Here is a 13,156-nt window from a genome sequence, read left to right as displayed (position 1 = left end):
GATCCCACCTCTGCCACTTAGTAGCTTTGTCACTTTGGTCTTCTCTGGGCCTTGTTCACTCTCTAGTGGAAAAGATTGAACCAAGTGGTCTTTTAGACCCTTTCCTGCTTTTCTTTGTGGCTGACCCTCATCTGGTGGCGGGGCATTAAGGACTTCTGTCCCAGAGAGTCTCATCCCAGTGGAAGTAATTACTTGTTTGGTCAGTTCTGGCTACAGGGCCTGAACTATGCAGAACGCTCCTATTGGCAAATGATCAAACACCCGATTAGAACCAGCCTTAGCAAAGCGTGAGATGTGTTGGAAGGCTCTTGGTATATACCTCACAGAGAGGAAGAAGTGGTCAGAAAACTAAGCAAGGATGCTAAATCCAGGGCCTTCAATTTTGACAAGATCTTGTCTCTTTGCAGCCTCTCCCCAAGTGTGGGTTTCATTTTCTCCTTTTGCACAATTGCCCTCTTACCTGAGGAAAGGGATATGTTCACATTCTCTAGCATCCTGAAGCTAGGAAATGGTTCTTCCTCCACTGTATCTAATTAGAAAAATCTCGGAAAGTGCTCCCAGTTAGCTTGGTGTGATTTGTGTCCATACCTGGACTGGCCTCTGTAGTTCTAGGAATGGGTTATTCTGGCCCAGGTTGGCTCCCATGTTCATCTGTGGACCATCACTGTGATCAGTGAGGCAGAATCCTGCGGGAAGATGGCTTTTGTCTAAAGGGACCACTTGGATGCCATAAGAAGAAAAACAGTTCAAACAAAATCCTGGTGTGGGGGAGATTTTTAAAAACATGGCCTAGGAGATTCAGGAATGGGGCAGCAGCAGTCTTGAAATGTGGGTTTGTATACATCCCATTGATCTAAAACAAACAACCAACCACCACCAGTATACTCCCCAATGAGATACCAATGCACACGCATTAGGATGGTCATTGTCAAAACAAGAGAGGAGTGGGGGTGAGGATGTGGGGGATTTAGAACACATGTGCACTGCTGAATGTAAAATGGTGTTGCCGGAGTGGAAAGTAGTGTGGGTTTCCCAAAAATAAAATTGAAACGTAGAATTGCCATCAGTTCCACTTCTAGGTATATATGCGAAGGAATTGAACCCATTTTTGTACATTCAGTGTTCACAGCAGTACTATTCACAGTAGCCAAAAGGTAGAACTAATGCAAATGTCTGACAGTTGAGTGGGTAAACAGAAGGTGTCTACATACAGTGGGATATTATTCAGCCTAAGGAAGGACATCCTAATACAGGCTACAATGTGAATGAACCTGGGAGATCCTACAGAGTGAACTAAGTCGGACACAAAGGACAGATAATATCTGAGTCTACTTCTTGGAGGTTCCTGAAGTAGGTGAATTCATAGAGACAGAAAGTGGTTACCAGGGACTGGAGATGGGGCTTGTGGGGAGTTAGAGTTTAATAGGCACTGAGTTTCAATTTGAGATGAAAGCTTTCTGGCAATACATAGTGTTGACAGGTTACACAAAAATGCAATTTGAATTGTATATTTAAAAATGATGGGCGCCTGGGTGGCTCAGTGGGTTAAGCCGCTGCCTTCAGCTCAGGTCATGATCTCAGGGTCCTGGGATCGAGTCCCGCGTCGGGCTCTCTGCTCCGCAGGGAGCCTGCTTCTCTCTCTCTCTCTTTCTCTCTCTCTGCCTGCCTCTCTGTCTACTTGTGATCTCTCTCTGTCAAATAAATAAATAAAATCTTTAAAAAAAAAAATGAATTGTATAGGGGCGCCTGGGTGGCTCAGTGGGTTAAAGCCTCTGCCTTCGGCTCAGGTCATGATCTCAGGGTCCTGGGATCGAGCCCCACATCGGGCTCTCTTCTCCGCAGGGAGCCTGCTTCTTCCCTCTCTCTCTGCCTGCCTCTCTGCCTACTTGTGATCTCTCTTGTCAAATAAATAAAATCTTTTTAAAAAAATGACTTATATATTTAAAAATGGCTAGAATGGTAAAATTTCTTGTATAGTTTACCATAAAACAATTTAAAAAAAATACAATGTATTTCTTGCATATATGTAATTTGATGTCCTAAGTGAAAGTGTGTCTCGTGGAATAGACCTATTTGATACCTATTATCTATCTGAAAAATATATAAGCCCATTCTTTAATGGTAGGATATTTTTCACGGTTCCTCTTCTCCTTTCCTCCTATCTCTAGTCTACTTCTCCTATGGAATTTTATCCTAATGTGATATTTTATACTTACGGGTCTTTTGTTGATCATAGGCTGTACTTCTCTGCAAAAAAAAAAACAGTACATAAATTGAAGTTTTAAATTATTTTCTGTGACTAAATGGCTGTAAGTGTTCTGGATTGCTCTGGTCTTTGCTCGGACAATTGATTAAGACAATCTCAGTGTTACAAATTTTCATAAAATTTTCTTTAATAATTGTTTGTTGGAAGTGCTTCTCAATGAGATAGATGAGATATTTTCAAAACCCTTGTAATTTTGGATGACTCACTTATTGCTGGAATGACTCAGGGTTTTCAACACCAAATATATTCCTGTTTTTTGTTTTTATAGATCTGTGCTCTGAGTAAACTTATTCACATAAATAAATAGATGGGAAATGAAGGAGTTATTAGAGCAGCGTCTCTCAGTTGTTTGAACTCCTCAAGTTCTATGCAAAAAATCAGACATCTGTTATTATTTTTAGTCTTGTACTTGCTGACAGTTCCATTCACTCCTTCATATTTGTGACAAAGAAGGAACTGGAAACCATCTAATTTGTGAAAAGATTTGTTACCTAAGTTATCAGTTACTGAATTTCTCAGTTTTTTGAAAGTGTACCGAGAGTACTTTATACGGGTTTTAGATAACTCCTGTGTCTATCGTTCTTTAACTTAAAGACCTTGTTTGCCAAAAACATTGGGAAAATTCCTGTTACCTTAAGGGGTGCCTGAGTAGCTCAGTCATTTAAGTGTCTGCCTTGGCTCAGGTCATGATCCCAGTGTCATGGGTTTGAACTCCTCATCGGGCTCCCTGCTTGGCGGAGAACCTGCTTCTCCCTCTCCCAGTCCCCCTGCTTGTGCCCCCCTCCTTTCTCTCTGTCAAATAAATAAAATCTTGTAGAAAATTTAAAAATACATCTTTGCCAAGAAAGTATCTTAAAATACTTTTTATCTTACCACTTGCTTTAAGTATGTACTGTCAAAACCTTTGGTCTATAGATTCTAACTTGTGCTTACGGAAAATGTCAACCATAAAATCTAAAGAAGTCAGTTTTTACTGTCAAACCAATTAGTTCAATCAGACTTGCCTTTTGTCAGAAAAAGTCTGACTTAATTTTCCCCCGACATTTTATTATGAAGTTTTTCTGACATACAGAAAAGCTGAATGAGCTATGAAGTGAACCCCATCCTGCGCGCAGTCAACATTTTGTCAGTTTGCTTTACCATGTACCCACTTAGCTATCCCTTTAACCATTTATCAGTTCATCGTACTTCCATAAGATGCTTCAAAGTAAGTTGCAGATATGGATATAATGCACCCCTAAATAGTCAGTATGCACGTCATTAAGTAATGTTCAATATTCGTTTACAGTTTTTTGAGGTAAAATGTCTATGGGGTGAAATGCACAGATCCTGTATAGATCACTAGACGCATCCCTACAGACGCACACAGCCGGCCCCATTCCCAGCACAATGCACCTATTACCATCCCCTCACAAAGGTTCCTCCTTCCACTTCCCGTAAGCTCCCTCACTCTCCACCTGGTCTCCCGCAGAGGCAACCACCAGATTTCTTTTCACCATGTGCTAGTTTTGCCTGTCCTAGAACTTCAGACAAGAGTACCTAGACAGGATTCCATTTATGGAAAGCTTCTTTCGGTGATTAAGATTCCTCCATGTTGTATCTATCAGCTTGTTCCTTTTGACCCCTGGGTCCTACTCCCGTCAATACATGTGCCACATTTTATTCCTCTGTTGATGGTCACTTGTGTCCAGGTTTTGGTGGTTAGGAATAAGGCTACTGCAGCTGTTCAATACAGACCTGCTTGTAAACCCATACTTTCATTCCTCTTGGTTGGGAGAACTAGGAGTGGAATTGCTGGGTCATAGAATCGTCTTCTGTTTAGTTGTGTAAGAAATTCGAGACCTTTTTCAAAAGCGATTGCACCGCATATAATAATGCATGGAAGTTTTGATCCGCCTCCCTGAATGCTGGCAGAATGTGGAACCAGTCTTTCTCATTTCAGTCATCTGGTGGGTGTGTAGTAGTTCTTGTGGTCCAGTTTGCATTTCTTTGACTAATGATGTTGAGTACTTTTTCAAGTGCTTGCTGACCAGTTGCATATCTTTGTGAAATACCTTTTCAATATTTTGCCCCTTTTCAATATTTGCCCTTTTGAAAAATATTTTTTTCTTTTATTTTTGAGTTAAGGTTTTATACACTTTACATACAAGCTACTTATCAGATCTTATCTGTGGATATTTCCTCCCATTTCGTAGCTTGCCCGATTATTTTCTCAATGGTGTCTTGATGAACAGAAGTTTTTAACTTTGATAAGTTCAGTTTATCAAACGTTTTTTCTTCAGTATTTTTTAAAGATTTTTTTTAGTGCGAGTGGGGGGAGGGGCAGAGGAAGAAGCAAACTCTAGAGGGGGTGGGGCGGGGGGGCGGGGAGGGAGAAGCTCTCCACCAAGCAGGGAGCCCGTGTCCTGGGGCTCGATCCTAGGACCCTGAGATCATGACCTGAGCTGAAGGCAGATGCTTAATGACTGAGCCACCCAGGTACCCCTGAAGTTTTTTCTAATGATCATTGCTTTCTGTGTCCTCTGTAAGAAACCTTTGGTTCTGTCCATACCCCCACCCCAAGTCACAGAGAGTCTGTGTTTCCTTAGAGAAGCTTTAGTTTTAACTTTTTTAGGTCTCTTTGATCCACATTGAATTAATGTTCATATATGATGTGAGGTGGGGGGTCAAAGTTCATTTCTTTCCCATGTGGGTATGTGGTGGCTCCAGTACCATGTGTTGAAGGGTCGGTCCCCACTGAACTGCTCAAAGGCCAGGTATATTGCTGGGCTCGCATTGACCACGTGGATCAATTGGGTGAGAAGTCGCTTTCTAACAATATTTAATCTTTCAGTATATGAACATGGTACATAACACTTTAGAATCTAAACATTGTTAATACTCATTTTAAGAAATATTATAAAAACCACTTTTTATTTTCATGGAAATAATTTGTGGACTTTAATTGAAGATTACTCAAGACTAAAATAAGCCAAGGATCCCATTTTTATGGTTGGGTATCTAAAGTCAGTTGTCGTCTCTCCTACCTTAATACCTTAATCTGTAATGTGATAGGACGTATAACTACAGTCCTTTGTAAGCGTTCACTGAATGTCTTAGCTGTCCTGTATGCTCTCTCATCTAAACTTGTTTCACTTACGAGCGCGCAGGTTGGCATTAAATTATTCTCTCTAGTGTGAACTTCCGGGGAGTTCTGATTAACTCAAGCTTAACCTTTAATGTTCGGTGAATAGTGTAAGAGAAAGTTAATAAGTAAGCCGAGGCCTGAAGGTTGCCTTTGATCTGAGAGGCCACAGGGAGCCATTGAAGGTACTTGTTTAGTGGAGCGAACACCGTGAAAAAAGTGGTATTGAGTAAGAATGGGGTGAGTTACCTGGAAGAGACAATCTGGGGGCAGAAAAACCCTTTTAAACTTGTGCTCCTCGGAGTGTGGCCAGCATACCGGGAGTGTTGACATCATTTGGGAGTGTGTTAGGACTGCCAAGTTTTGGGCTTGACCCAGACCCACTGCATCTGTTTCAGAAAGATGCCTTGTCATTCGTGTGCCCCTTAAAGTTTGAGGAGTCCTGGTCTGGAGAAGCCCGCAGTCTCCCTGACTTACGAGGGTTAAGGGACGTAGAGCAAACAGAGGAGTTGAAATGATCTTGAGATGTCTGACTCCTTGCACGTTTGTTCTTTCTCTTTAAGTTGCCAAAATGGATTTTCAAAATCATCATTTTGGCTTTCTGGATGTTTGGGTGAGAAAATTGTCTTTCAGTCTTTTTAGAAATACATTCTTAGAAATGCTACTTTATAGGCTTGTTAAAACCTTAAGAACCATAGATCATTGACTTAAGTAGACTCGGCTGACTATAAAGTTAGTCATTTGAAAGAATCTAATGGGGGCAAACGATCCAGTGTCCTTCTCTCCTGTTCCAGGGACTGAAATCTGGGGATGAAGTTGAGATTTTTGTAAAAGAGCTCAAGTGTGGTTGCTGAACAAACTGTGCTGCTTTAAGGCCAAAAGAGGGAAAAGAAAAGAGGGGACAGATCTTACTTTTGCATTGTTGTGATTGTGCAGTTACTGGCAGCCTGCTGACCTCACATGTTCACTGCTGGTGTTTCTCTGTGTTCCTTTACCGAAAGTTCCATCAGTGCGCAGAATTGTCACGTTCTAGCCACGGTGTACATGCAGCTTTGTGGTCTGTTTATGCCATTGCTGTATCTTCTTCCTCTCCAGCGGTTCTCCCTCCTCCTCCTCCTCCCTCTCATCCCCGGCCTCCCTAGCTCTGACGTCTGGCTCCTCTTGGGCCCTTTCGCACATTATTTCCTGTTTGAGTTCCCAGGCATTCCTCATTGCTTGGCTGAGCAGCATTTTGACATTCCAGCCTCCGTTCTCCCGTGGCTCGACTCATGCAAACATGTTTACCTTGCTTACCTTCTTCCCTCTTGCCTCCTCAAAATTAGGTCTCCTTTTCCCTAGGATCAGCTTGTGATATCTGCTCTGAACCCAACTCAGGCATCCCATGGGCCTCAGCCAGCTTTTTGCAATCACCATCAGCCTTTGGGCGATGGCTCGTGCCTTCATGGTATCACAAATGAGGACCTGGCACTGCTCTCGTCTCTCTCCCCTACTGGCCAGAAAGGACTTTAAATTTTTGAACCAAATTAAGAAACTTAAATCAGAAGCTTTGTATAGGTATGGATAAAGAAAACTTGTAGGAAAAAGCATTTAAGAGAGATTGTTCAAAAGGTTGCCTTAGAGTGAGAATTTTCACTTCATCTTGTGCTGGTTACCAGCCTTTAGTACATCAGAGTGCCCAGCTGGTGCTTGGCAAGAGATTATGAAGACTAGCATCCAGTAAAAAGAGGCAGGTTCCTGTCCAGCATCTGCCATGAGTTTGAGAAGCAAAGAAAAGCTTTTGCTCAGTGAAATGAGCCTTTGCGACCTCTTCCCTAGAGTTAGCGTGGTTGGGAGTGTACTTCTCCAACTCCCTTTCAGTACAGAGGGAAGAGGTGGAGCAGAATGGGAAGTTGGAGAGATGGGATCAGGCAGCCATTGGAAAGGACTAAAAGGTTTCTGGAGGGGCCCCTGGCTGGTACAGTCAGTACAGAGTGTGACTCTTGATCTTGGGGTCATGAGTTTGAGCTCCACGCTGGGTATAAGGATTACTTAAAAAAAAAAAAAAAAAAAAAAGTCTTTTTCTTGAGTAAAATGTTTCTGAACACAGCTGGCTGCAGATGGAGTGATCGTGCGCGCCAGTTCACCCACCGTCTCTGTTTAAGCCTGCTGTCCTGGTAGGAGTTTGTTTTAACTGAAGTAGCACTAACCTAGAGTGTGGTGTTAGTTTCTGGTGTACAGCCTAGTGATTGGACAGTTCTCTATGATACTCACTGCTCGCCACGGTAAGCAGCGGTGCCGTCTGTCCCCATACGTCACCTACGGTATTGTTAACTGTTTACCTGATACTGTACTTCTCGTCTCTCTAATTGACTTTATTTTTTTTTTATTTTTTTAAAGATTTTACTTATTTATTTGACAGATCTCAAGTAGGCAGAGAGGCAGGCAGAGGGAGAGGAGGAAGCAGGCTCCCCACGGAGCAGAGAGCCCGATGCGGGGCTCGATCCCAGGACCCTGTGATCATGACCTGAGCCAAAGGCAGAGGCTTTAACCCACTGAGCCACCCAGGCGCCCCTCTGTAACTGACTTTAAAATTGGATGTTTGTTCTGGTATGGTTATTAAAATTTGCCCCCTTTCTCTCTCAAAAATGCCTTGGTTCGGATGATAAATTATACAGTCACCCTACCGAAAATAGAATACTGATAAAACGCTTTGTGTCAGGCAGCGTACCAGACACTTCATGCGATCCTGAAAGGGAGCTGCAGTTGCAGATAAGAAGAGGCTCAGAAGGGCTCAGTAACTTGGCCAAGATCGCACAGTGGCAGACCTCGTGAGCAAAAGCAGGATCCATCAGACATGTAAAGCTATTTAACTTTTCCCAGCCTGTTGCGTTAAGCATTTAATGGGTATGGGCTCCACTTTTAGGATCTAGTGAAGGAATCCTGCAGTGGTGGTGAAAACCTTTTTCTGGAAGAAACCATGGAATGGAGAATGTCTGGATGAGGCTGGAGGTGATGCCTACAGTGGGCACGCTGGCAGTGAAGGTCAGGTTGTATTTCGATCCTGGAGTGCCCAGATGCGCTTACGCATCCATGTCCTCAAACTGCTGCTTGGGCCTGGGTCTGTCAGCGTAGGTTGAGTGGGAAGGTTGTGGAAGTGGCATAGATTGTATCGCTCAAACTTTCACGTGCATACATGTCAACTGGGAATCTTGTTAAAATGTAGATCCTTTCTGTGAGTCTGGGCCGTGGGGTGCATTGAGATTCTGTATTTGTAACAAGCCCCCACGATGCTGGTGCTGCTGGCGGGCCACACTAGACTGTGGGCAGCAAGAATATAGTCGGTGATCAGGTTCCCTTTGCCAGGGGCATGGGGGTAGTCAGGAATCCAAAACCCTCACTTTAGAGATTGGGGTGGGGATAGGGGCTTCTGGGCACAGTTGACCTCGTTGTGGGGTGGAAGGGACTATATGGATAGCAGGGTTAGGGGGGATTGGGTATTTAAATATCGATGTTTTTAAAGGTAGCTTTACATTTTTGTAATTAATACGTACAGATTATTTTTAAAGTATACTTTTAGCTTGTGCAAAGTGTGAGCATCGAGCAGCAGGAGGGAGTGTTCTGGGGTGAGGGCAACACCGGCCTGGTGCAGTGGTGAATGGGGCTTTAACAAACACAGACCAGGAGCAAGCAGTGTCTACAGGCAGACAGGAATAACGTGGATGGATGACACAGCAGCAAATCTCTAAAAAAAAAAAAAGAAAGAAAGGAAGAGGAAGGAAAAGGAAAGAAAAGACAAGAAAAGACAAAGGAAAAAACCACCAAGGGGAGGAGTCCCTCCCACGGACCGGTCATTTCTCCCCTCTCGGCTATGCCTGAGTGCCCCAGGACGTGAGGGTGTACAGTGCAGGGAGCTGTGGCTGGCGTCTCCTGCGGCTAACAGCATTACCCCTGCCTCTGCCCACCTGGGACCCTGTCACGGGCGGTCCCAGGTGGGCCGGCTTCCTGTATCTGGTTACTCCTTGTGGAACACAGGAACAAGAGAGGTGGAGAGCTTCCCACCTGGTCTAGGTGGGAGCGGCCTGCCTGCCGAGGCTGGGACTTGGCTCTACCTTCTCTGAGGGGGAAGCCTTGTGACTACAGGTCATGATGGAAAAGGACTGATGGGGGAGAGAGCACGGTGGCAAAGAGAAAAATGGCGGAAGTTCCACCATCTCCGGGCAGAGCTGGACTTTGTTGCTGGAGCTGTGAGTGGTCACAGGAGTAGGGCCTGGGTCCTGGGCAGCACCCCTGAGTGAGGCATCCGTGAGCCTCCCAGCTGGCCGGCGTAGCTCTGAGTGCTCCTGGAAGGCCAGAGAAAGAGTATCCGCAGAGCCGGGTGGGGGGAGCTCCTGAACACTGGATGTCTGATGAGGCAGAATCTGGTTGGGACCGTTTCTCCTTCTGTCTCTCCTGTTTTAGCGGTGTCGCCCCTGTTTTAGTCTGTCCCTGTGGTTGCTGGAGGGTGGGGGAGCTGGACCTGGCTGACCTGCTTGGACTCGGGCCCATCCTGCTGCGCGGTGAGGGAACGCTGGGGTCAGGGATCGTCCTGCTGAGGGCAGTACCTGCCTGGGCGTGTGGGCTGTGGGACACCTGAGCAGCCCGGTGGTTCCCTCCCTCTGCCACAGCTGACCCTCTTTCTCTGGGATAAACTGCTCCACACAAGCCTGGAGCACCAGGGGCTGTCCCCCAGGGTCCCAGAGTGCTGCGTTTTTCCGAAGGTGATCCTGTTCCGTGGTAAACAGTGCTGTGTCAGGGTGCTGCTCAGGGGGCCGCTTGGAGCACATAGATTTTTGCTAGCAGGATTGTGAAGCTTTGCATTGGGCTGCAAAACCAGGGCTTGAGCAAGCAGCTGGAGAGAGTCCAGGACTAGAGTGTTTTTGGGTTTGGGGGTGGAGAGCAGAGGGAGGGGAAGGGAGGGGCAGGAGGGCAGAGCTACACAGGCAGGCAGTCGGCTGCTTTGGCTTTGCTGTCAGCGGAGAGGACTTCAGTCGTGCCTGAGGGCCGCTTGGCCACCATTGCTGGAGACCGGAGGGCGCTGCCTCGGAACCCGGACTTACCGGCACTGCACCCGGACTGTTCCAAGTAGCTGTTGTGCTATCTTTTCCCGGGGAGGCAAGTCTCCTCCCTGTCGTCCCCTCCTGCTCCTCCCCCATTCTGTGAGGGATGATGCCGCTCTCTGTTGCACGGCTCAGCCGGCTGATGTCACTGGCAGCGGGAAGCATCAGCAGCCTGATCACATGCTGGCCCCGTCTGTAATGCAGACGGGATAGGGGTGTGTATGTGGGGAGGGGGCCGTATGGCAACTGCTCTTGCTCTAACGCCCCCAAAAGTGCAGAGGCAGCGGCCACAGCGTCCAGCCAGCCTGGATGTCTGCTCCTCGGGCTTGGGAAAACTACTATTAATAAGACTTATTGTTGATGATACTGGGGAAAACAGCCCTTAACTCTGGGGTTTCTGCTGTCCTCCTGTCCAAAGCAGACTTCCAGGACTCTGAAGAAACAGTTGCAAGCAGGATGCTTTTCCCCACCTCTGCGCAAGATTCTTCCCGGGGCCTCCCAGATGCAAATGACTTGTGCCTTGGCCTGCAGTCCCTCAGTCTCACAGGCTGGGACCGACCCTGGAGCACCCAGGATTCGGATGCCTCAGCCCAGAGCAGCACACACTCGGGTGAGTGCCAGAAAATGAGTTGGCTGGGGGAGGGGGACGCATGGGGTGGCGAGCGAAGATGTCCACAGCAACAGTTGTTCTCTTCCCCTTTGCATCACCCCCCCATACAACATGGAGCTGTTTTGCAAGAGATGGAAATGCTGGCTGTGAGTGTGGCAGGACAGATGGTGGCTCGTAAAGGCAGGCATGGCTTTTCCACTTACCCCGATAAATTCCCTGGAGTTGTTAGTCTGCACCTGGGGTGGCCCTGAGAAGGGTCCCCAAGGTGACAGTCTTATGCAGAACAGATCCAGCTAACCCCCTAGTGCCCAGGCCTGTCTTGGAGATGATGAAGCAAAACACTTTTAGGTGGGGGAGGGGGACCTCAGGGGCTGATCACTGGAGGTCCAGATTCTGTTTCTCAGTGGCTTTGAAAGCTAGGGGCCTGTATATGAGGATGGGTGGTCCCAGAATCATGGCAGGGGAATAATTTTAACCTCAGGTGAGGCTGGGTGGCACTAGGATATTGAAATTGGCTTAACATATGGGTAAGAGCATTGACCCTGGCTAGGGGTAGGCAGGGTCAGTGGGGTGGAGTAACTCTAAGCTGCGGAGGCTTTGTTTTTCTTTGTGTGAAGGGTAACCAAATGGACAGAGAAGAGCCACTCCCCTTTAGGGCCCCTTGTTGCCTTGGGAGGATTTGATGGGGACAAATTGAAGGGGCTTCTTGGCAACCCCTTGAGCTGCTTCTGGTGAGACCTTCCCAGTGCCCCTTTATTTCCTTCTTGTGGTACACGGGGGGGAGGGTTGGCCAGACCCAAGGCTTGGAGTATTCAGGAAGATTGGGAACTGAGGAAATAGGATAGGTAACTTAAGATCCACGTATTTTGCTCTGTGTGAATTGTGTCTTATTAAAAAGAGTGTCGGCAGCAGACACTTCGGGGGGATGGAAAGGTGGTGGGGGTGGGGCGGCCATTTGCTGTTGCTGCCGCCTGTGGGGTTCACGAGCCTGCCATCCTTTCCTTGCCTCCCCCGCTCCAGAAACTGGCAGTCAAGGCAGCAAGGTACTGTCTTGTTGATTTCTCTGGCCTCCACCCTGTTTGGCGCAGGTCTTTTTTTAGAATGCTTTGCAGAGCCTGGGACTGTTGTGTTTGTTGGCATTTTAATGGCCAGTTATTTCAGCAAAATCCCATTTGACTGGGGTTAGGGGATTGGATTTTTTTTTTTTTTTTAATTTGATTGAGGATAGGAAAGAACTTTGCCATAAGTAACTACCTCTGGATTAAGATAGAATTTCTTGAAGTACTGGCCTTCAGCTGACTCAGGTTTTTCCAGAAAGGTTGGTAGGTGCCCTGTTCCCCCACGTAAGCAAGTATGATATCCTGTGCCTGGGGATCTTGGCTAAGAGGCCATGGTCACTTCTTTTATGTGGTCCTCTGAGGTCGACCCGCATGGCCTTTAAATCTGACCTTGTCCTCACTCCCACGGTGTCTCAGGAAAAGACGGAAGAGCTCACAGAGGAGGTGGGCACCCGTCTGTGTGCTCCATGTTTGACTAAGGCATGATCTTTCACTGACACCGGGTCGGGGCGTGGCCTTTCTTTGGTTCTGGTCTGTCTTAGCTACAAGGGTCCTCTGGAAAGGTATTACAGCACATAGAAGTGCAGGAGGACCCAACTTGGGTCTTGGAGAACATGGCTTGAAAGTTACTGTGAAATTGGCTATTAAAAAATAGCTTGGACCCAGCCAAAATTTCTCTGGCTTCCATACTACTTGAATGTCTTGTCTTACAGCTGTTTGTCTCCAAAGTGGGGATGGATTTATTTCTCCGCCTTTCATCTCAGGTGTTAGTGACAAACACTGCATGATTCTGTGGATCAAGGAGGGACTGCAGTCTGTGGCCCTAGCATTCACAGGGACCAGAGGGCTGCCATGGTGGTATGATCTGGCTATGGGCAGGGTTGGTGTGGCTCTGTCTTTCTTTCTGAGGGTTAAGGACACACTCATCCCTAATATCCATGATGTCTTTGAATTTTGGAACTTTGGTGATAGCCATCCCTCTTCTTTCTCTGAGCTCAGGCCCTTCACGGAGAGCTCACATGA

The 13,156-nt window shown here is 46.6% G+C and overlaps 1 protein-coding gene across 8 annotated transcripts in view; it reads left to right on the top strand.

Moving 5' to 3' along the window:
- The window catches only part of CPEB1 (cytoplasmic polyadenylation element binding protein 1), a 92,950-nt gene that overhangs the window by 56,663 nt on the left and 23,131 nt on the right, over positions 1-13,156 (top strand). For 2 of the 8 annotated variants that reach the window (XM_032836832.1, XM_032836833.1), the window contains exon 3: positions 10,887-11,075. In XM_032836832.1, coding sequence (XP_032692723.1) covers positions 10,887-11,075 — 189 coding nt within the window. Of the gene's footprint in view, positions 1-5,541; positions 5,631-9,267; positions 9,614-10,343; positions 10,521-10,551; positions 10,681-10,883; positions 11,076-13,156 lie in introns of those variants that run through there. The other 6 variants (XM_032836838.1, XM_032836836.1, XM_032836834.1 and 3 more) reach the window with 6 other exon arrangements.

This window comes from Lontra canadensis, unplaced genomic scaffold (assembly GCF_010015895.1).
Source record: "Lontra canadensis isolate GAN:19392208 unplaced genomic scaffold, GSC_riverotter_1.0 scaffold94, whole genome shotgun sequence".
NCBI lineage: Eukaryota > Metazoa > Chordata > Mammalia > Carnivora > Mustelidae > Lontra > Lontra canadensis.
Note: the sequence above shows the minus strand (reverse complement) of the source record. Positions and strands in the feature narration are given on the sequence as shown.